The 23,656-nt window shown below is 50.3% G+C and overlaps 1 protein-coding gene across 1 annotated transcript; it reads left to right on the top strand.

Annotated features, from left to right (window-relative positions):
* Positions 1-20,096: 20,096 nt before the first annotated feature.
* NKX3-2 (NK3 homeobox 2) lies at positions 20,097-23,002 on the top strand. The gene is made up of 2 exons (XM_075040981.1): positions 20,097-20,746; positions 21,132-23,002. The coding sequence occupies exons 1-2, from the start codon at positions 20,335-20,337 to the stop codon at positions 21,605-21,607; spliced, it is 888 nt and encodes a 295-aa protein (XP_074897082.1). The 5' UTR covers positions 20,097-20,334; the 3' UTR covers positions 21,608-23,002.
* The last annotated feature ends 654 nt before the right edge of the window (positions 23,003-23,656 follow it).

Below are 23,656 nucleotides of genomic sequence, written 5' to 3'. Positions count from 1 at the left end.
CCGGTTTTGTTCCCTTATACCTGAATTCAGTAGTGAGATTGCTCAGGAGGTTCCTAAGGAAGCCCCCCACCACACTGTACGTTATTATCATTTCTTCTTCTCTCTCTGTTTCTGCTAGTGGTACCTCTCCTGCCACAGTACAGTTTATATTTGTGTATTTCACTGGCACATCTGTTCTGATGGATTATAATGATTGACAAAGCTCCTACTTTTAAGTGTCTGATCCTCTTTGACTGCCAGTTGTCTATTGATCTCAGCAGAGAAATACAACCCCGAAGATCAGTGACAGTCTCTCAGAGTTAACCTGCTTAAAAGGTCTTCTACTGTCCTTCCCCTTAGCGAGGGATAACATTTAGGAGAATCTTCTTGTCTATGGAATGTATCTTTGATCATTCATTAAATTATTATATGAAGGCATTAAAGGAAGTATTTTCCACCATGAGAGCAACTTTTACTTAAAGGCTGGGGTGGGCAAGTGCCAATTCCACAAACTATTTTAACTTATGTACATTTCACTCACTGGATAATGGTATGTATGACAATAGCATCTTGTTCCTTTTCAGCAAAATAGACGTTTCTGCCAGGCCACATCACTGTCCATCCATGTTTGGAATTTTTTTTTCTTAGCTTAGTAGTTTCAAGTGCCTGTCATCTAAATTACTGTTTATACTTCACAGGTACTGTAGTGGTCTGCTGTATTTAAGCATAACTTGGGCACTGAATGTTTACAGTTTCCAAGCTTTTCATACACTGTCTCCCAGAGCCCTTCCTGAGCAGAAGGAAAGAAAGGGGGCAGAGGAATCAGTTTTCCCTTGGGTGCAGCAGGAGGCACATCCATCTTGTTCAGAAGGTAGGCTTGTAGTCCAGCTTGAACCTTGACATATGTCTAAAGCAACTATACTTTCCTACCCTATGCAAATGTAGAGAGTTCAGGAAAAAAATACTATTCTGCACAGTGATGAAACAGTGTCCCGAAAGTGTTTTATGGAGAGATTTGCTCGAGGCAGTTTGTTGCCACCTTTAGTGCAAGAACATGGCTACCCTGCAAATTTCTAAATGCCTAGGCTTTTTTTTTTTATGTTGTAGTAGCTGTTTTTTCTTCCAGTTCCTTCTCTTGGAACCACTTCCTTTCTCTGAACATTAAAATATTGAGTGAACCAGAGATGTCCTGGTGGAAGATGGAGTTCAAGTCCCCCTGCCAAGTTTTACAGAATGAGAACTTGAATCCTGCTTACCCTACCTCAGCTGCCTGTGTTAACCAGATGACTGTTGGCTAGTTGTCAGTATCTCCTCATTTTCTAGTGTATTCTGCTTAAAGGTTATTTACATCTCTTTACTGTCTTCAACCTAAAATACCATGGGGTTATCTACTATATAGTTTTTAAATCACACAACTGGATTTTGTTTGGTTGGGTTTTTTGTGGTGGTGTTTTTTTAAACCAACTAAGGGCTCATCAGTAAAAGTTCAATTGCAATTTTCATTTTTTGATGGGGTCTGGCAAGCTTGTGACTTGCAACTGGTGAAATTTCCCTCTAGAACCTGATCCAAAGTCAGTAGGTGCACTCAGCAGCTGGGGCAAAGTTTTTGCTGATGCTGGCAGATCTCTAAATGCTTCAGTTTTCTGTTCCAACAGCTTCTCTCGTAACACATCTACTTCTCAGTTAGTTGTTTCGGTTTTCTTCAGTGTGTGACATCCATCCCAAATACTTATGTCCACTGTTTCTTCTCTCTCAGCATCATGTGTACAGAACCACCCCTGGCCCTGATCCCTCAGAGGCTGCATACTGTCCTGAGCTGCCTTCATACGGCCAGAGACTCAGTGAAAATTTGTCCCATAAAACTTGGCAACCAAGGGCAGCAGGTGCTCCTGGTCACAGTGACTGTCAACAGACGTCCGCTATGATGCGAGTCCAATAGAGGCTTAGGAGTCAACACTAAAAGTGGTTGAAGTCTGATACCTGTATCAAGTTCTGCATTGGGAAAAGACCATTTGCCACCACAGATTCTTGTCACTCCTTGCTTTTGGAAGAGGTCATGGGACTTCTGTGATGCTGAGAATCACTGGTCTGAAGAGAATCGCTGCCCTGAAGCTGAGTGACTTCTACATGTCCTTCCAAAGCAGCCTTTGATTTCCTTGGAGCTGTACCTGTTTATATTGTAAAGAGTGAATTTAACTGGTAGATTCTTGTTCTCTTCCCATTGAAGTCATTCCATGTGAAATGTTTTCAGTTTTAAGATTTAATGTGAACATCTTAAAGTCAACTGCACCTTCATATAGCATACACTTACTCCAAGCTCTTGGTAACTTACGTATTCTCAACATGGCCTGCTTGATCATTTCATATACCAGCTCAGAAGGCTCTTATCTTCACGTCTTCAGCAGCCTTCCAGCTATTTCATTTGCTTGTAGCTTCAGTTCAGAGGAAATTGCCTGTGTCAGCCTTCTGCAGGTTTTGGCAATTTCTTAAAGATACTGTGCTTACTTCTTCCAGTAGATTCCTTGTCCCAGCTATGTACGTCACACTCCATTACTTCCATCAGCTTCTCAAAAATCCTGGGTTGGTTTCAAGCGGAGTGTTTTTTCCCACTAAAACATGAAAGTTTAAACACCAAGGAAATTCTATCTACATTCTAGTCTTTGTTTCTAGATTCTGATGTTTCACCAAAATTCCTTGAAAGGCTATTTCTGATTTAAACCCCCTTCCTCTTTCAAATCTCAGCTTTTTAGCTCTTATCCTTGCTGGCTTTGTGAATAAAGTCCAAAAGAAAAACATAATAAAAGTAAATGTCTCTCTGGGAGTCCCTAGATAGCTGTATTTAAAGCTAGGAACATAACACTCTTGCCAAACAACCAGGGAGGAAAAATATGGTTTGAAATGGCCGTAACTTAGTAGGGCAGGAATAGATTTTTTGGCACTGACTGTGCAATTAATTAGCCCAGGGTAGGGTTTCAGAGGCTGCGACTGCAAGGCACCTTTCACCTTCCCTCTTCTTCTGTCCCTTGGCCAGTGCCTTCCTCCATGCCAGTGTTGAGTTGTACAGTCACAGACTGCTGGACCAGGAAGCCTGAGATTTCCTCTACAAAACAAAATTACAGATTAGTTTTAATGTGGTTGGTTTCCTAAACCAGCTGTTGATGGGGCTGTGCAAATACTGCTGCCTGTACAAAGAGGATGGCCATGTGGCAGAAAGGGGATGTGGAATCACCCTTCCATTATTCCATGGATTTGAGTACGCTTAAGTTGGTCCTCCAGGTGCACCATTAGCTCTTACATGCATTTATGGTACCTCTGTATCGAGGAACCGGTGTATAAATGGACAGTGAGCTGATTTGTGGGTTTTATCTTTTCCTAGTGACAAAACAAGGAGGCTTCTGTCGCGAATGAGTGGTTTGGGCCACTTACTTAAAGAATCACTGTCAAAGGTATTAGCAAAAGTGATTTAATAGGAGTTTATAAAAGTGCAACTCCACAAAGTTTGATGGCAAGCTTCACTCTGTTACTTAATACATGGATGAAGCGTACAAAGAAAAATCAAGTTAGAATCAAACTTGAATGATTTCTAGAGACACCAAAAGAGGAAGGGAGAAACATACAAACAAAGATCAAGTTAGAATTCATTTTTCATTATTTGTACAAAGATTGGGGGTACAGAACGGTAGGGGAGACCGTCCCATTGACTCACGAGGTTCAGAGCAGACCCCCTTGCTTTCTAAACTCCTGTTGAGCTTAGGTGCAGCTGGATCCATTCCTAGTCCCAGACTTGGTCAACGGTTTATGTCTAAGGGATTATGTGTGTAGCAGCAGTCTGAGGTTCATTTACAGTTTGAGGTAAATGACAAGATTTAGTAAAACTTAATCACTGACTAATTTAACATTTACAAAGTGATTCAATAGAATATACCTAGGTTGATTCACACGTGCATGCACAGAGACATAAAGAGAGAGAGGTGTACCTGTCAAAAATTCCCCTCGATTGCAGTGAAATATTCACATCAAATGTCTCGGCATTTCTCAACAGGCAAAGGGTTGAGCCTCAAGGAGTGAAGGGTATCAGCTTTCGGTGGCAGTCGTCCCATTTTCGCAAACTGGCGAGTCAGCGAGCTCTGCGAGGCGTCCCCCTCCGAGGGAGATGCTGGTCGCAGCCCGCTGTGGTCCAAGAGAGCTCAAAGGGCCTCACTTGGGACCGCTGCTTATAGGTTTGTGAGATGATTGACTTCGGTCCTTGTAATTTCATTCTGGCCTTAATTCTTGTCAGATAACCACAACAGAGAGTCACGACCCAAGCAGCAGGAGTCTCAGGTATGGATCCAGGTGACAGGAGTTTCAGGTGCAGTTATAAAGGGGTGCCTACTTGTCCAGACTCACTGTACCATAGCCCGGATAAGAAAGTACCAGGCTGTCCCAACTCACTGTGCAAGAACCCAACGTTGGCTGGTCCCGACATTGCTTTAAATTCTGACATGGGACAAGATTTTTCAGGATTCTTTAGGAACTGAAGCCCCGTTTCTAAAACTGATGTAAAGGTTGGGGTTGTGCTCAAAGATTAAACTGGATCTAATGTTGAAACATCTGAATTTAAGCCAGCTGGGTCCCCGAAGAAGTTAGGAAGCCAAATGAAGCATCAAAGGTTCCTGTATTAGGAGACTTAGATCCTCGGATGCGATCCACAAAGCTGAGCAAGCTGCTCTGGAAGCTGACAGCACTGGCCTGTAGGAAACATCCAGGATTAGCTCCTCAAAGAGAAGCATGTAATGTTGGAAGATGATATCTACCCTCTCCTTAGGTTTCACCAAGGATGGACCACTGTTGGCCTTTCTTCCAAAGACACAAAGAAAGAAGGGGGGTTTTTATGCTGTGGTTAGAGCACGGGGGACTTGAACCTGTCTCAGGAAGGAAGGCTGTGGGGTGTCCGAAGGTGGGTACTGCTTTCTCTCCTGTTAAGATATTTCACAGCCCATGATGTGTCCTACTTGCTGAAACAGGAGCTAGGGACCAGGTCTCACTGTCCACTTTCCAGATGACTGTTTCACTCCACAGTGTATTGAGGAAATGGATGTTAGGGGCATTCATGTACCACTGTCTCATTCAGTGTTTGTCAAAAAGAAATGCTTAGGCTTTTAATTCCAACGTAGGCTTCATGTCTGTGGCTCCTGAACAGGACGAGGCATCTCCTTCCACCCTAAGTTAGGTGTTAAACAGACTTCGAAGGGTTGTTTGTCCAGCTCCGACATCTCACCAGGCACCTGATTAGCCTGGCTGCTTCCCCAGGCACTGTGCAGGATTCCTGCTGAGGTGGTGTGACACCCAGTAGGTATCTAACTCCAAGGAAGATATCACAATATTAATTATTATTAATGTAAATCCTCTTATAATCACAGGCCCCTTGTTGCTCTGTGGCCTCAGCATTGTGGAAATTCTTTCTTTGCTGCTTTCTAGAGACACAGTCTAGGTCAGGACAGCTCAGTTTTCCCCTGTGGGAAACAGCTTATGTGAAGATTATTTTTTAAAAAGTCATAGAAAAAAAAAAGAAAGCATCACCAACAATGAGGTTTATTTTGTGTATTTGTTTTGGGCTGGCATACTGACACTTGAAAGGCAAAGTGGAAGCAGTGGGGGCAGATGTTACCAGCTTTTTGATGTACTACTCTTTTCAACATTGCCACGGTTTAACCCCAGCCAGCAACTAAGCACTACGCAGCCACTCACTCGTTTCCCCCCCACCCAGTGGGATGGGGGAAAGAAGGGGGGGGGGGGAAGTAAAACTTGTGGGTTGAGATAAGAACAGTTTAATAGAACAGAAAGGAAGAAAATTATAATAATAACAATAATAAAATGACAATAATAATAATAAAAGGATTGGAATATACAAGTGACGCACAATGCAATTGCTAACCACTCACTGACCGATGCCCGGTTAGTTCCCGAGCAGCGATCTGCACCCCCAGGCCAGCTCCCCCCAGTTTATATACTGGGCATGACATCACATGGTATGGACCCTTTGGCCAGTTTGGGTCAGCTGCCCTGGCTGTGTCCCCTCCCGACTTCTTCTGCCCCTCCAGCCTTCTTGCTGGCTGGGCAGGAGAAGCTGAAAAATCCTTGACTTGGTATAAACACTACTGAGCAACAACTGAAAACATCAGTGTGTTATCAACATTCTTCTCATACTGAACTCAAACCATAACACTATACCAGCTACTAGAAAGACAATTAACTCTATCCCAGCCGAAACCAGGACAAACCTCACCGCTACCGCTCGTGAAGCTTGCAACCTCAGTGTGGATGTGATGTAGAAATGACAAGATAGGCGACCAACGACCTAGACTATGCAGGAGGACAGACTGGGTTACTTCACTGATCCCTGCTAGCACTGAGATGTAGCTCTTCATTAGTACAAAGTAAAAAACTTACTCTGTGCAGGATATGATAGGTAGAGCAGATACAGACTGGAAAGTAGAGGTAAAAAGCAAGTACTGAAAAATTATTACAAGTACTTTGCTGGGACTGCTGGCTATAATGTCACCCCTTTGCTTGCTGTTAGCTTAGCTTAGCTTTTATTTATTGAGCGTTCACAGGCACTAACATAACTGCTGAGGTTTAACAGTGAATGCAAGACACAGGTGTACTGCAGGTGTGCATCTCTGTCCTCACCATCAACATCTCTTACCGGCAAGCTAACGTACTCAGTAATGTAGAAGAGCTGTCCGAGAGCCCTGATCTCTAATGTCACCAAATACATTGAAAATAAATATGATTTCCACTGGGGAAATATAAACCTTTCTGTCAGTTGTGAGTTCGGTTTGGAGATGACGTACCTGCTGCAGTCATGGCAAGCTCCGTTTGGGGCTTTTCCTCATGGAAGGACAATGTTTATACATGGCTCCAGCTAAGCCACACACAAAGTGCAGCTCTTACCTGGCTTAATCAGCCAGTGGGAATAGAGCTGAAGTATAAAAAGCTCTACCACGTGTTTCTGCGTAACTTGGGCCCTCCCTCACTAGCGAACCACATGAATGGACCAAAATTGACCCACATTTTTAAACAGGGTTCCTTTGCTGATCACACAGCCAGACAGCACAGGCACTGGCTGTGCCTCTCCGCATCTACTGAGGACGTAACTGAGAATAACAGAGGAACATCAAAGCTATCAGTCTTATTGTCAGCTGGACAACTTAACCCTCTAATGATGTCCCTTCCTTTTCTAGATTTTATTGTAACATGTCACAAATGCTATGCAATGATTTATATAAGTCAACATATATTAAGATGAATGAATAAAGATGAATCCTTAAGAGAAAAATGCTCAGTGATCACATTCATGATACTCCAGCATCAGTTCCAGTATATAAATTTTAAAATGTTAAAATTAAATAGTCATTCCTGCTTCGGTGCCCAAAGCAAGCAGAGATCTGGAATGTGACTTTCCTTTCAGACAATGATAGGTTCACTCTGCTCTTTTTATATAAACAAAAGCTAAGAATTGCTCAGTAATATAGTGCTTATTTAACTCTATTCAGCCAGGATTTTTCAGGCTAAGTAAATAGGCAATACAAGGCAACTTAAACAAAAAAAAAAAAAATTAAACTGATGATAAAACTTCTTTCAACTAATTTTGAACTTGGAACTCTATTCGGCCCTCAAGCACAGGAAATATCCTTTTGGAGAAGCTTTAATCAAAGTAAAGCGGGATTGCCACACTCCTGGGCACATTCCTGGTGGGCTTTTTTTCTGGAGCAGAGGAGGGCTGGGTGGCAGAGACTGAGCATGGAAGTGGAAGAGAGGAGGCACCAGGGATATGGGATTTGCGTGGCGGGCTGCTGGGCCCAGGGGAAGCACTGGGAGGTTGTGCCTTTCCCCTTCCCCGCTCCCTGCAGGGGTAGGTGTGACAGGACTGCCAAAGAGGGGGCTGGAGGTTGTAATTAGTTAGTTCATTTCTCTATGAAGGTCCGGCAGAGGCAGCTCTGGAGGTCAGCTACCTGGTAGCCACTGCCTTGGGAGGAGGCAAAGACTGGCTGATCCAGCAGGCAGGTTGTTCCAGGTTATTCCAAATATGTGAGATGTCTAAACAGACCCTACAGATCTCCAGCAACGGCAATCCCCCATGTCACATACCCCTTATTGTTGAGATTTAAAATATTTTTTCTAACCTGAAATTTTCTGTTGCAATTTATGCCTTTTATTTCTTATATGACCGTATCTCTTTACAGCAGGGTGGTACCCCCTTGAAGACTTTCATTTTGCTTAATTTAGTTTTGTTACTTTTCTGTTTTTAAAAATCGAAAATGTTTTTGTTCTCAACTTTCAGTGCCTCATATATTTCTTTCCCTCTTCCCCACTGGAAAAAAAAAAAAAAAAAAAAAGGAGGAACAGCATGAAAGCCTCAATTTAGAAAGAAGCATAAAGCAAAGTTTTCTTCTGTTGAAATAAACATATAAAACAAGGAAAGTGTTCTGCATTTTTAAAAAAAAAAGAGAGAGAGGTTGTTTTTTCCACTGTTAAGACTTCTATTGTGGGGTTTTTTTGCTGACCTTTTTTTCATATGAAGGCTTCAGATTTTTGCCCTGCAGTCAAGCTTCACAGGTATACATTAGTTTGCCTTAGCCTGGAGCTAGCAGACCAAGGAGCCTCTTCTAGTGTAGCCAAGAAAGGACAAAGGCAGCTGTACCATATAACACATTCACAAAGCTTTACTGTTACAGATAGATTGCTAGCTTCATTTTTCTTGCATAAAGAAAACACATCCAGTTACCATTTGTCCTGGTTTCAGCTGGGATAGAGTTAATTGTCTTCCTAGTAGCTGGTACGGTGCTATGTTTTGAGTTCAGTATGAGAAGAATGTTGATAACACTGATGTTTTCAGTTGTTGCTCAGTAGTGTTTAGACTAAGTAACTTCATAATAGTTGTTAATACAATTTTACTGTATTTTCAGATTTTGGGAAGTTTCGTTTCTGAAGGCAGCAATAGGATCAGGGTGTAAGTACTAAGTATTTAAAAAACAATTGGATAATATTTGCTACTATGATTATATACCACAATGGCAATAATCCAAAATGAAATAAACCTTCATAGGTGAACACAAAGACAAGCAAATGCTACCACAGCACTGGGTATGGGGATGTGTTGTGCTGAGGCACTCTGTGAGACAGAGAAGGAAAATTCTTCCATTCCTTCATAGCTGTTTCCTTTTTAACAAAATAACAAAATGGTTTTTTTTTAATTTCACTTTTCTAAGTAAGTTCACCTAACTCTTCTCTTGGGATTTGTCCATTTGATTTCTTGAGATAACTGGATTGTTCAAAGACACCAGTGAATACAGGGCACCCTTCCCAGATCTCATTCCTTCGCTCCTCTCCCTCTTTTCACACCTTTTTCAAATTTTCTCAGCTTTTATGACCTCTTTTCTTCGGGGGGGGGGTAGAAATTAAGAATGGGAAAGTGACTGGCAGCTTTTAAAAAAGGGAAAGAAGTCCAATTACTTTTATTTTCACTCAAGGGCATCAAACTTGAAACAGCCCATCCGTACCAGCCCTTCAATTTTCATTGACCAGGGGAGAGAGGTGGTGTGGAGCCAAAGTGCAACACATCCATCGCACCAGTACTTGCTCTCTGCTTGCCCAACAGCTAGAATATCATGTCTTGGTCTGATTGGGATCTGGCAGGGGTGAATATACTAAAATGTAATGGGAAAAACTTTCAGCATATTCAAATAATCTATTAGGGGCCAGAATCGTTACAAGGGAGAGGTGAAGATCCTGGTGCTGCTGAACTCCTTGGAAGCGCTGCCGTTTTGCCAGTAAGGGAGCCAGCCTTTTCCCAGCAGGGCTGAGGTCTCACTTGGCTGGTCTTGAGAGTTTCCCAGCCCTCTCCTCCTGCAAAATCCACACCTAGGAAGCAGGTGAGTAACTTATCCGACTGCAAAGCAAGGCCAAACTCGGTGCACGCTACAGAAAGGGAAGCCCACTCTCCACTAGGTGCATCAGCCCCTCTGTTCCTGTGCAAGTCACGCAGGTGGCTCTGGGGCACGAATCGTGCAAATCTTCTCTAGAAAAGCAATTGCTGGGAGGCAGGTTGGTTGGGGGGAAAAAAAAAAAAAATTGTTTTCCACGCACAGATAGTCCTAAAATAGCCACTAGATGGCAACTGGTGCCTGCCAGGTAGCCCAGGCACAGGCTGACGGCCCCGCTCCCGCCGCTGCCTGCGCCCACGGCCGCGGGGGGACACGGGGGGGGGGGTCGGCCAGACCCACAAGGGCACGACGGAGGAGCAAGGAGGGGCTGGGGTGCGATGGTCCTGGGCTGCGCTGCGCAGGTGAGCGCAGGCAGCACGCCGCCAGTTTGGGCAGGAATTCCTCGTTCCAACTCTATATTCATGGCTATACTGTATAGCACGCCATGCATAGGTCTAAATCCATCTAGTGTTATGTTTATAGGTACAATATAGGCGTGTTAAATTCCATATAACATGGGTCTGTTTTTATAGGCACGTCGAACTTCTTTGGGGAACAAGATTTAGAGGTTTATTACAAGCTCTCCATTCCAGTCACAGGTACCTTGCCCAGACCTTCCTATTTCTCCCACTTTCCAGCCCCCTTTTCCTAGCACTTTGCCGATCTAATTACCTCCACCCTCACTTCTCCTCTGACCTGTCTTTTGCTGCTCAGCATCCCTCTCTTCCCACCCTGTGCCCTCCGGTTTCCTCACAGGGTCCCGCTCAGCTCTCAGTTCTCCCCTCCTGTCCTCTTCCCCTTTTCTCTTCCTTTCCCTCATCAGTTTGTTGCATACTCTTGGATCAGGCATTCCCTGACCTCTCCCTCTGCCCTTGTCTTCCTTTTGTTTCTTCAAAAGTCTTTCCTTCAGCTCCATTTTTCCCTCCTCTCAATATTCTTGCCATGACCAAGAACTTTTGTGGACGGCAAAAGTACATGGACGTACTGACATCCAAACAGGTTAGACACAGGCTAAGGAGCCTTTACATTTACTCCTACTAGCTGCTGAGAGTAAAGATGAAATGAGAAGTTGTGAAAATACCAAGTAGAGCAATTATAATCCCCTTTTCATTAGCTATCTTTATTCCTCATATTTTGCAGTTAACGCTGATGTGACTGCAATCACCTTTCAGGCTCCCAGGACCCAGCAAGCAAGAACTGGGACAGAGTCAACATCCAACACCAGCTGAGCCAGCAGGTGGGAAAATAAAGCCCGTTCTTGAAGGAAATCATCAAACACTCTCTGCATCTTGGAGAAAACGCCCAGGGGATTTCTGTAAGTCAGCTGGGGCCCAGATGCTAGGGCACATGATAAGGGATGCATATCAAAGCTAGCTACAGCCAATAGCATCCCAATGTTTTCATAAGCTGGTCTTATCATGAGGGGCAGAATTAACACTTTTTGAAAAGCAGTTTATTAAATGCAAGCGTATGGGACTGAGATGTTCATGAGAAATACCACATACCATGTGTGTCCAAAGGGCTATGGCTATTGAAACAAAGAAATGCACAGATTCCTGTCATGACTTTGATTTGTAGATGACAGGCTACTGTTCAGCTACACAGCTGGTAGTCTTGTCTTCTCCTCACTGAAAGGATCTCACTATCTCATTATCCAGGTGTTCTGACATTTAATATGCTCTCCATAAAAGCAGCTGCTACCTTATACCAAAGCAGTTATATGACCTGCCCAGGCCTGCTTCTCCGAAGTCACCATGTATTAGAAAGTAGCTCTAGGAGCTGTAGCAGCGCGTCTGACCAAAGGCAAACCAAGAAGCAAGGCATTTGTGGTTGGAAGGAGAAAGTTCTTCCATGCCAGGTGCTGCCATAGCCCCCATAGACTGCAGAGATGTCAGCTCTTCTCTCCAAGGGTGCTGCTGCTCTTCCAGAGTCTACCAGCAGTTCTCAGGGCTTCAGGGTCGACACACCTTATGGCTGCAGAGATTTCCTACAGTTAGCTCTTGAGGAGCCACTAAAATAGCCAACTTAAACCCTGTGAATGAAATATTATTGTATGTGAAGGTCCTTTGCCTTTGGATGATTTTTGTCCCTTCCATGGTAACTATGGGCAAAGTCAGAGGTATGACTATCAACTGATCACTGTGCATATATACCATTCCTGTTTGGGATGGTCAGTTAACCAGACAAGCATTGTGACAGTACAAGATTAGATTACAAGGACTTTGTTGCATATTTTGCAGAAGGCTACACTTCGGACATCTTTTTGGAGCTATGAAGCATAACACTTTGCTTTGTTGAGAGTTACATTTCTTGTTGAGGGAGCATATCTAATGCAGAATAGCACATTCCCTTGCACAACCCTTCTCCAAAGGAGTCCCTTTGACACAGAGGTGTTCCACTAAGTGTACAATATGTGAAAAAATATAGCCACATCAGAAGTCCTCCAGAGATATGGAAGGACAGCATTTTTGGCTGAAGACCGGGTTTTAATGCCTTCTACAGGCAGCAGTCTACAGTGGTCCTATATGGAGCTGGAATGCTGAGTGTATAGAAAAAGCGTGGGGGTTTTAATCAGCTCTCATAAAATGCAGACAATACTATAAAGCACCAGAAGGCTACACCACGCACTACCCTCTTTCCCAAGCAGGGAGAGCAGAAAGCTCTCATTCCTCCTGCCAACAATAACCTCATCCATAGTGCAGGAAATCGCAACTTGCCATCTTGAAAGTATTACCAAAATGTCCTTCCAGCCAGCACTCCTTCGCCTTCCCCGTTTCACTCGTTGGCGGATTTCTGCATCCTTTTGTTGTGAAAAACCTTCTGGAGAAATAAAAGGACCTTCTTGGTTTTCCAAGGGATTCAGAACTGACGTTTTGTCTACCCGCATGTCTGGTGCCTCTCGCATTGCAAGCATTTTCCAACTAAGTCACGGGAGTCCTTTAGTACTGGAGACTGCTTCAACCATCTCATTTACTCTCGTTCATGTAATGAGTAGGGCGCGAACTGCTTTTGTCATATTACCCATTTTTATTCTTCCTCATCTGCCTTGATATTTTTTTCTTCTGTTAGGCAAATCCCCAGTTGTGTCTGGCTAATAAATTATAGAAATAGCTACCTCTATGACAGGAATACCCTGAGAACCTGCCCAGGCTGTGCTCCCCTCAACACCATAAAAAGGCTCAGCAGGAGGCAACCTATAACTCAGAATCGCTAAATTTAGGCAAAGACAACACTAATGAAGACGGGAATTCTGAGAGGAGAGAATGAGTGTCATAAGGACAAGACGGTGCATATTTGCAGTCATCCGTAATTGACATATTCAAAGTCACTATTCTCTAAGATACACACAGAAAATATGAACAATATCTGTATTGCCTGCAGACAAGTTGTGTCATGTTTGCTAACGTTCAGGTGGCCAATTAAATCTGCATGTGAACTGAACAAAACAGAGTCACTAATTTATTTTTGAAGTTTATGTAAGTATTTGTATTCTCCCTGAGCAAGCCAAAAAAATTAGTGATTTAATGTAAAAGCTGTGTTCAGATGAAATGTACAGTCACTGTACATACAAAATCATTGCCAGTGGAAACAACTCACTTAGTGAACCTGCTAATTGCCCTAACTTCATAAACCCAGCACTGGATCCAAGGTCTCCATGCTCAAACAGCTTGGCTTGGCTGCTCCACCATGGGTTATCGGGCATGGACTGCGGCAAGGCCAACTCCGCGGCCGTGTAAGGCAGCTGCAGGTGTGGACTCCCCTGTCACACGGCACGCAGAGCTGGGGGCCTTGTTTGCCACCAGAGGTGTCAAAAAGCTCTCAGAGCGGCTGGGGTCCCTTCAGAGAGCAGAGCTACCATGCAGCGAGGTGCTCAGTCTAACCTGCCTGTCTTCGCTCGCTGCTCAACGGAGGGACCAGCCCACCCACCCTGCGCAATTACCTGGTGAACTCACACCTCTGGTTTCTCTTCAGACATACAAAGTCAATGACATGGGCCTGGATCCAAAACAGGACGGACGTACTGCGATTCTCATCTCTGCAACACACCGTGTTTGAGGCACCTCAGTCCAGTCCCGGAGCTCCTGCGTCAGATCTGCGTCTCCGAGCAGGCACCCCGACAGCCAGCGCTGCACGCAAGAGACTGCCCGTGACACGCACAGAAATGCCATGTCCTACCTCCACAGTTTAGGCTTCCTGTTCCGTGTGAGGAAGATGTGAAACAAATAAGTCCTTGATCTCACATTCTGAAATTTTTGAGTAATCGGTGATCTGTGTAAACTTTTAACGGCCGAGTCCCAAACACTTCCAGGTATTACCTTCAATGGGTGTCTACTCCTGATATGAATAATAAAGAGATAGAAAAATGAATATAAAATGACTGTTGACTTGCTATCAATGAAGATGTGACTCTCAGACAAAGATGTAAAATCACTTTATAAATGTAAGCAGTTCCAGTACCCTGAGAGGCAGGCAGGCTTACTTGATTTACCTAAGCGTCAGAAGCAATAAAAATATTTAAATGTTACCCCAATGTAGCCATTGATTTAATTACCAAGTTAGTCCATGATACGTGAAAAGTGAGCTCAACTATTTCAAACAAAAAGTAGGAAAGGTTATTACTTATTTATAGATTGAGGAGCAATGGTAAAGGAAACCTGGACTTCATATGATGTTGTACCAAATAAATATCAAATGATTAATCTGTGCTATGAGTGTTCTTAAAAGCCTAGAGACTTGCACACAGCAAATGTATCTACTGTAATATGGTGAATATTAATTAAAATGTTCTAGTAAATAAAGAGGAAAAATTCAGAACAAGTAGATAGACCAGATACTGTATGGATGACTCACACATATATGACTTTGGCATAAGTCATTCGATCTGTTTCTACTTCAATTTTTCTACCAGAGAGTGCAAATAAATAGACACACACACACCCTTTTAAAATTATTTGAAACAGATAAAAAAACTAAATACAGGTGCTAAATATCACAATATTTATTTCACAGAAAAAATTCAAAAGCTTTAATTAATGACCATGAAATGCATCTGGCCATTTGGATATGCTGGTTTGCTTTTTATTAGTAAATCAAGTTAGTCTTGTCCAGGTTGTACTTCTATCCTACAAATAATTAGGTCAGAAGCTGAGGAATATATAGCCATTTACTGGGGTAGTAGAAAGCCTAACATAAAAATAAGGAAAGAGTCAAGGAGAAGATTTGTTTCAAAAGACAGTCTCGCCTGAGCACGGTTGCAGGACCGGGCTCTCGGTGCGTACACAGCTCGTGGCCTCCTGGCACTAAGTGGAGGAAAGGACCGTACATCCTCACTCTTTCTCAGGAGCGTGATGATTAGAGAGTCCGTATGTCTTTTCCTTTGCAGGGTCTTGCAAGGAGGAATAATTCAGCAGGAAAACTGCCGTGCAGTGAAATGAAATGTTGGCAGTTTGTTTTTGTGCTGGGTACTCTGCATGCCAAGCCTTCATTTTTTACTATAAAAATGAAGCAACAAGAGGGAGATTTGAGTTGGTTTTCCCAGAAACAGCATCTCTGAGCAATAAAACGGGGCCAAATTGTGTCACCACATATATGCAACCCACAAGATTCAAGCTCCTTTCAGTTTGGTTGTAAACTCCTATAGAAGCGTTTGTGTTTGAGCCTCCCAGCCTTAAAGGACACGGGCTTTTCCCCATATAAGGAATATGAGCAGAGAAGGGGATTGCAAACCAGCTACTAAAACCTACTGAGCTAATTTGCTAAGAGGTTTTCAAGTTAGTAGGATTGAAGTTCTCATTGTCAGCATTATAGTTGCACATTCACCAAGTTTAATATTCAGTTGGATTCTAAAAATGGTTCAGATTTTTCTCTGAATTGTAGGTGGTATATCCTTCTGTCACTGAAGTCCAGAAGCACCTTACAGTTGACGTCTCAGCAACAACACAGGATCCTGACGTCAACTGCAAAAAGCAATCTGAAGGCTAAGTGGTTACTTACATGAGGTCCCTCACGAAATGCATGGAGAAATCCTGCTAGGAGCTTGTTTCAGAGATGCACAGCTGTCACCTACTGTGTAGCTACAGTTACATTGCTTGGAAATAAATTGTTATTACTTAAGAAATAGAGTCAAAACCCGATCAAAAGCAGATGACCCGAGATTTTCCTGCAAAACCAGCAAGCTGTCCAGGACACATTTATGTGCCTTTGCTGCGCAGCCAAAGAGGAGCACAGCTGAGGTAAAAACCATGAACCAAATCTTCCCCATCGCCAACAGAGTCACAGGGGATTCAAATTCCTTGCAGGAAGAAGCACTGTTTGTACCATTGCCGTCTTCCACCTAAGCCCCTGGAAGACCCAGCAGGAGACTCTGCGAGGATTTGCATCGCCCTGTGTGTATCGGGAGGCAAACTAGGAAGAAGTCTGGGGAGACAGCTTCAGTCTAGGAAAAAAATATCCCCACTAATTAGGTATGGCAAAGGTATTACCCACCACCATGCAGGCTTTGGGAAGTGCTGCCAAGAGGGCTACAGTGTGGGGTAGCTCTGGGCCATGAAACCCTTTGGCCTGCCTCAGAGCTGAGACAGTCAGGACAGAAGTGGGACTGAGCTAGCCTGGCTCTGCCCGAGCTGGCGCATGGTGGTTACATCGCTAATTAATTTCCCTTCCCGGGCAAATCCTACCCCGAAAGAAAGGTTATAACATTTCCTTTTCCCAGCGCAAGCTACTCCCACCCAAGGGACCACCTGGCTCTTTTTATACAACGCTGTACGTTGTATAAAAAGTGTGTGCTCACACAAAGGCTCTTTCAAGGTTTCGCAGCCACCTTCGCGCTGCCGTCCACGCGTTGACCTGATGCTTTTCACCAGGCGCCCACGAGCAGGACACGTCCTTCCCTGCTTCATCGCCCCAGGCGCAATACGCAGTGCTCCTGCGAGCGGCTTTCCCCACACCTGGAAAGAAAAACCTCTCGGGTGACTGCCTGCCAGAAGCCACCTCACGCTGCAGCCCCCCCAGGCTCCGCTCCCGCTACGGCTCGTCACCGCACACAGGGACGGGGCACCGGCCCTGTGCCTTCTCCCCGGTGTGTCGTGTGTCCCCCCCGCGGGCTGGCCCTGCCCTGGCCCGCCCCGGCCCCCGATGTCACCGGGGCCCCGCGGGGCGGCCGAGGCCGGGCAGTGCGGCGGGGACGCCTCTAGGGGGGGCCGCCCGCCCGCCGGCAGCGCCGGTGGGGAACGGGAGGGCGCGGAGCGGCCAGCCGGGCTCCTCCGCGGGGGGTCGGAGAAGGAGCCGGGGGCTTCTCGGGTGGGAGAGGCGGATCTGGGGCACGGCGGGCTCGGGGGTTTCCCCGCTGCCGGGTCACACACGGCCGGGCGACGGCGGATCCGACGCGATAGAGGGGTTGGGGCCGCTGCCAAGCCGCGGGGAGCGGCGGGGTGCGGAGCCCTTATGGGGGGGGGGGCAAGGTGGCTTTCGTGCCCCCGCCGACATCGCCGCTTCGGGCGCCGCTCGGCTGCCCACCCCGCCGCCGCCCGTCCCCGTCCCGTGCGTCCCGTCCCGCCGCCCCGAGCCCTCTCCTGCGAGGAGGGTCCGCGCCCAGTTTCTCCCCAGACGCTCGGAGGGGGCCCTGTGCCCGCCGCAGGCCGTGGCCGGGCAGCCCTTGCCCGCCGGCGCTGCCCCGGCTGCGAGCCCTCCACCCGGGCGGTCAGCGCGGAGCAGAGCCGGGCCGCCGCGCTCCCCCCGGCCCGCCCTCCCGCTGCCCGGCTCCCCCCGGCGGGGCTGGAGGGCGGGCGCGGCGGGACCACCCAGCTGGCCCCCGGCGGCCGCAGCCCCCGGGACCTCCGGCCCGGCCCGGCCCGGCCTCCCTCCGCCGCTCCCCTTGCGTCTTACCCCCGCTGCTGCTCGCTCTCCTCCCGGCCTCCTCCCCAGGCATTTCCTCCCGCGGACAGTAGTTTTCTGGTCGGGAAGAGGGCGCAGAGATCGCCCCGGGAGGCGGGAGAGGGGGAGAGAACCAAAAAAAAAAAAGAAAGGGGAAAAAAAAAAAGGAAAGGAGGTGGCGGGGAGGGAGCTGGGTAAATTAGCAAAGAATTACAGCCATTGTAAACTAACCGCAGGTATTTCCAAGAGCTTGGACGCGAAACCTTGTAAATCAGGGACTTCGCGGGCTGGAGCCCGGCTGCGCCGGAGCTCGGCGGGAGGCTGCACGGGGGGAGCGCCTCTCCCTCCCCCTCGCCGCTCCCCCGGCCCCAAAGCAGCCGCCGGCTCGGCCGCCTGCCGCACCTGAGCACAGCCCGAAAGAAGAAGGGCACGCCGGAGAGCTGCCCCGGCCAGTCCTGCCCGCAGCTCCCCGTCTCCGCCGTGCCCAGAGCCCCTCGCCGGCCGTCAACCCAAACCCACGGCTCCCGCCACCCGCACCCCCAGCCTTTCCCCTTAGTGAAAGAAGCGCGGAGCCCTTCCTTTCTCCCCACCTCCCCGTCCACGCATCTCCTCTGACACCCCAAATTTCATCTCTCGGCTGTTTAGCACCCCTTAAAATGCCCGCACAGGGCACCCTTCCTACACCTCCTACACACCTCCTCGTAAGTGGATTTCTCGCAGCTTCCCCAGATGCCTCTTATGTCCCTCCAGCTCTTAAAAAGAAAAAAAAAAATAAATAAATAAAATCCCCTTTGGCTATTTCCTGAGTGTATCGTGGCACCGGAGACTTGGGCGGCAGAAGCGATGGCTTTCCCGGGAAATACCTGGGTGGGAAAAAGGGATGGTGAGTGAGTCCAAGCAAAGTTATTAGAACGTGCTGAATTTGTTCACAGGGATAAAGCCTGTTCTCGTCCCGTCACGCAAAGGTGCTCTCCGGCGTCGTGCTGCGTATGAAAGCGGCATTATTTATTTTATTAATTTATTTTCCGGGTAAGAATGGTCATTGAAACCATTTAATTCCTGCCAGAATCGTTGATAATCAATTACGGTGGCTTCGTGGTCTGCGGCAAACAGACGCTTCGTCTCTGCGGGATCACGGAGGGCAGTGCTGGAGGCTGGACGCAGCCTGCGAAGCAGCAGGTTGACACCCCGGGAATTCGGCTCACGAAGCAAAGCCGAGGCTGCGGGTATCATTTCGATATGCTCTAGCTCGTTACGTTGCTGGGTCTCCCCAGCACGAAAAGGACGCGGTGGTGAAGCGCTGGCGTTTCATTTCTCGTGTACCTGCTCGGTACCCTCGCCGGGATTTTTCTGTTGGCTCTGAGAATGCCAATAATGCCTGAAATAAGGAAAAGCAGGGTGCTTGGGGGCACACTGTTGTTTTGGCAACGAGTCGCATTTACACCATTCACGTGGGTGTAACAGTTTCCAAAACCTTCTTGTTTAGGGCCATTTTCTTCCAGGGAAAGCATCGTTTCGAGGACAGCAGTCTTCAATTGCCTGCCTCAAACGCTCTTTAAAAGCCCCGGGGACCGAAGACCGTCCCTACCATAAACCCGGCCGCGTTTTTAAACAAATGGAACGGCCAAAACCCCCCATTTTCGAAGACCGGTCGAGGCAGGTTTGCATCTACACCCCCAAGGCGAGCGCCCGGAGGTTCGGGCGCTCGCCCCGCGCCGCGCACGGCCCCGACCCCGGCGCGCCGTCGCCGCCCCCCCGACCCCCCCGACCCCGAAATAAGCAATTTCCCCATTCCCGCATCAAACGCTTGCCAGCCCGTGGCGTTGCTCCCGCTCCCCCCGCGACGTTTCCCCGCCGGGCACCGGACCCTTCCCCGCCGCCGCGCTGCAGCGCTCATCGCCCGCGGCGCGGCGGCGAGAGGGGAAACACCCTGAAACGACCGTCCCCCGCTCTCCCTCCGAGGGTGGCCTCCGCCACGGGCGGCACCGGCCGGCAGCGCGGCGCCCGGCTGGAGCGGGGGGGGGGGGGGGGTGCGGCGGGAGGTGGGGGGGAGCCCCGCGGGCCGCAAGGGGTTAAGGCGCGGCGCGCCCCGCCGCGCGCCCCGCGGAGGCGCATCGCCCCGCGGCGGGGAGCCAATCGCCGGGCGGGCTGCGCGGGGGCCGCCCAATGGGAAGGCGCGGGGCCGGCGCTGTCAGGCGGCGGTGAGGGATGACAGCGCCGCCGGGAGAAAAAGGAGAGGGCGGGCGCGGGGCGGGACAGAGCGGGGCGGAGGCAGCGCCCGCGCCGCCAGGGACCCGCGGCGGCGCCCGGCGGAGCGCGGCGCGGCGGCCCCGGCCCTATGGGCGGGCGGGCCGGCGGCGGCGCAGAGAGGCTGCCCCCGCTGGCGCCCGGCCTCCCGGCGGCAGAGAAGGGCCCGGCACCGGCACCGGCGCGGCCGCGGCCGGCGATGCGGTCGCCCAGCTGAAAGGCGCGGCGCGGTCCGCTGCTCGCCCGCGGGGCCGCCCGCCGCCGGGCCATGGCCGTCCGCGGCGGCAACGCCCTGACGCCTTTCTCCATCCAGGCCATCCTCAACAAGAAGGAGGAGCGCGCCCGCCACGCGGCGGGGCGGCCGCCGGCCCCGGGGGCGGCCGGCGGATGGCGGCTGTGCGGCGCCGCCGAGGGCCCGCCGCTCCCCTCGCCCGCCGCCGCCGCCGCCCGCGCCCCTGCCCCGCGGACGCCGGCGGGCTGGGACTCGGACTCCGCGCTCAGCGAGGACCCCGAGGGCGAGCGGCGCTCCGAGGAGGAGGGCGCCGGCGGCAGCGCCCGCACCGCCGAGGACGCGGGCGGGGGGCGGCCGGCGGCGGCGGAGGAGGAGGCGCAGCCCCCGGAGGCGGCGGAGCGGGACGCCGCCGGCCTCAGTGACAGCGAGATGTCGGCCGCCGTCTCCGGTAGGGGCGGCCCCGGCGGCGGCCCCTCCGCACCCGGGCGGTGGGGGGGGGGTGGTGTCCCGGGGGGGGGTGAGGGGCTGCTGGGAACGGGAGATGATCGGGGGGGGGGGGGCTTCCCGCCGGCCCCGCGGAGTTGTGCCGCGGGCCCCGGCCGTGCCGGGGGGGAGAAAGCCGCCGGGCGCGGGAGGGCGGATCGGGGAGAGCCCGCAGCCCGGGAGGGCGCCCGGCGCTTAGAGGAGGGCGAGAAACGCCGGCGGCGGGGTGGGCAGCGGCTCGGCCGGGTGTCCTGCGCGGGTCCGGGCCCCTCCGCGGAGCGGGGCGCGCGGGGACGTGGGTGTCCCGCTGCCCGCCCGCCCTGACCGCCGTGCTCTCGCCCCGCCCGCAGATCGCAGCCCCCCGGAGGAGGAGGACGGAGCGGGCAAGTGCGGGAATCTGCTGCCGGGGGAGGAGGAGGCGGCGGCGCCGAAGCCGCGGAAGAAGCGCTCCCGCGCGGCCTTTTCCCACGCGCAGGTCTTCGAGCTGGAGCGGCGCTTCAACCACCAGCGGTACCTGTCGGGGCCCGAGCGGGCCGACCTGGCCGCCTCGCTGAAGCTCACCGAGACGCAGGTGAAGATCTGGTTCCAGAACCGGCGCTACAAGACCAAGCGGCGGCAGATGGCCGCCGACCTCCTGGCCGCCGCCCCCGCCGCCAAGAAGGTGGCCGTCAAGGTGCTGGTGCGCGACGACCAGAGACAGTACCACCCCGGCGAGGTGCTGCGGCCGCCCTCGCTGCTTTCCCTCCAGCCCTCCTACTACTACCCCTACTACTGCCTGCCCGGGTGGGCTCTGTCCACCTGCGCCGCAGCCGCCGGCACCCAGTGAGGGGCACACGTACATGACCCGCTTTCCCCCCCCGCCTCCAGCGTCCCCCACCGCACACACTGGCAGCCAGGAAACCCATCTCCCCTCTGCCACCCCCCCCAGCCAGCCAGCCAGCTTCTCAAATCCAGAGCCCCAGCTGCAGTTCTCAGTGCCTTGGACAGTATTTATTATTATTTTATTGTTATTTTTATTATTAATATTATTTGGATGGTTCCTCACCCTCTCCTCTTCCAACGTAGGACTTCTCGGCCACCCCTGCCCCGACCCTCGCCCCGTCCCCACCCCGCCAGCCGAGGACTCTCGCGATTCGGCACGACTAGTTCATGGTATCCATGTTGTCAGTGTATTTGGTGTAGACTTCTTGTTTGTTTGTTTTATTTCGCTTCGGATTCGTAGAGACTCGATCTTGTGTGGGAGAGAGAAAGAGAGAAAAAAAGGAGAGGAAAAAAAAAAAAACCAACCCGCAAAACCAAATGCAGCTCAAAAGAGGAGATCAAGGACTCCCTCGGTGGATTGTAAGGAAGATTATTTTTGACGTCTGTTTGAGTCCTTGGTCTTCCAACTCGTTGCAAACTGAATGTGCCTTGTATGGTGCTGAATGTAAGGAAGCCTCTTTCAGATCCCCCCTGCTTTTGTTGCCCATGTTATTGCTGTACTCCATGATCCCTGGCAAAGGATAAATATGTCACAAAAGGGTGAGACTTATATCGAAACCCCAGACTTCTTTTCCTTTTTTCCTGAGATCTTTCCGTGTTCGGGGAGGGAGGAGTTACGGATTTTTCGCACTTTCCAGTTGTATTAAAGTTGTTGTTATTTTTATATTCAATGTGAATATTTCTAGTCAGGCTTTTTAAGAAATCGATGTAACGGGAAATTTTAATACCATCGGTGCCTTTTACAGTTCTTCTGCAGACCTCTCCTTCAGGGGCGGGGATTTCTGATCTGCTCAGCAATGTAATTACAGTCTCTTTCTTTCAAGGTAACTCATTGCTTTTTTTTTTTCTTCTTCTTATTTTTTTTTCCTCCCTTTCTCTTGTAATGGCACTGTGCACTCAACTAGATTATTTACTTCAAATGAATTGTGAATGTTTGTAAGCTACCCGCTGTACTTTTTTTTTTTTTTAATTTATAAACTTTAGTTTAACACTTAGCTCTGCCGCTTGTGTCGTTTCTGAGAGCGGGCGGATACGGATTTCCCCAGCGACTTTTTCCCCGCAGCAGACTTCGGACTGTAGTTCGGACCACGTCCCTCCTTTTCCCACTCGCACGGAGGCTGGCAGTGCCTCTGGTGGGAACAGGCAGCTCCGGCGGTGGGGATGGTGGGGCCTGGCGGAGATCTCACCCCCCGGTCCCCAGGGCCACTCTGCCCGTGGGGACCGTGCAGCACCAGTGCCGGTTCCGTCTGTGGGAAGCGGAGGGGGCGAAGGGGCTGGGGCCGGGCGCCTTAAGGAGTTATTTGATAACGCCTGTCCTGGACGAAGCGATCCCTCCTTCTGCCGGAGAGCCGGGGTCGCTGGTTTAATTTACAGCTGCCGGGGTTACGGTGAGGATGCGGTGCGGGCGGAGGAGCCGCGGGGAACATCAAGTCGGTTCTCCCGGGCCAGGGCGGTCTCGCTGGGACGGGCGGCCCGGTAGCTGCCCGTTTCCACGGGCCGTGTCGGCTCAAACCCTCGGCAGCTCCCGGGGAAAGTGCGCGGCTCGGGGGAGTGTTTTCTGTCCGCCGGAGTCTGGCGGGGAGGCCGAGGCCGGGGGCCGCAGGCACCGGCTGGGGCTGGGGCTGCGGGATGGGGCTTCGCAGTCCTGTTTGTATCCCGACACAGCCGCGATAGCCGCTTGGGGCAGCCTCCCGCCTTGGACTGAATCCCCTCCAAGCCTCCGGCGGCGAGCCCGGGCCCTCGGCACGGTGGCTGGCAGCGCACCCCCGCCGCCGGCCGCCGGCCTCCGGCCCTCCCCGCCGGGGCCGGCGCTGCCAGACGGGGCGGGCAGCCCGCGCCGGGGTGGGCAGCTCCGAGCCGGGGGGGCCGGCACCGGGCAACGGCCCTCGCAGGG

Source organism: Buteo buteo, chromosome 1 (genome assembly GCF_964188355.1).
Source record: "Buteo buteo chromosome 1, bButBut1.hap1.1, whole genome shotgun sequence".
Taxonomy (NCBI): domain Eukaryota; kingdom Metazoa; phylum Chordata; class Aves; order Accipitriformes; family Accipitridae; genus Buteo; species Buteo buteo.
This window is presented reverse-complemented; position numbering and strand designations above follow the sequence as displayed.

Coding starts and splice junctions, on each gene's coding strand:
- NKX3-2 (XM_075040981.1), top strand. CDS start 20,335: ATGGCCGTCCGCGGCGGCAACGCCCTGACGCCTTTCTCCATCCAGGCC. Junction 20,747..21,131: donor GATGTCGGCCGCCGTCTCCG/GTAGGGGCGGCC, acceptor CCCCGCCCGCAG/ATCGCAGCCCCCCGGAGGAG.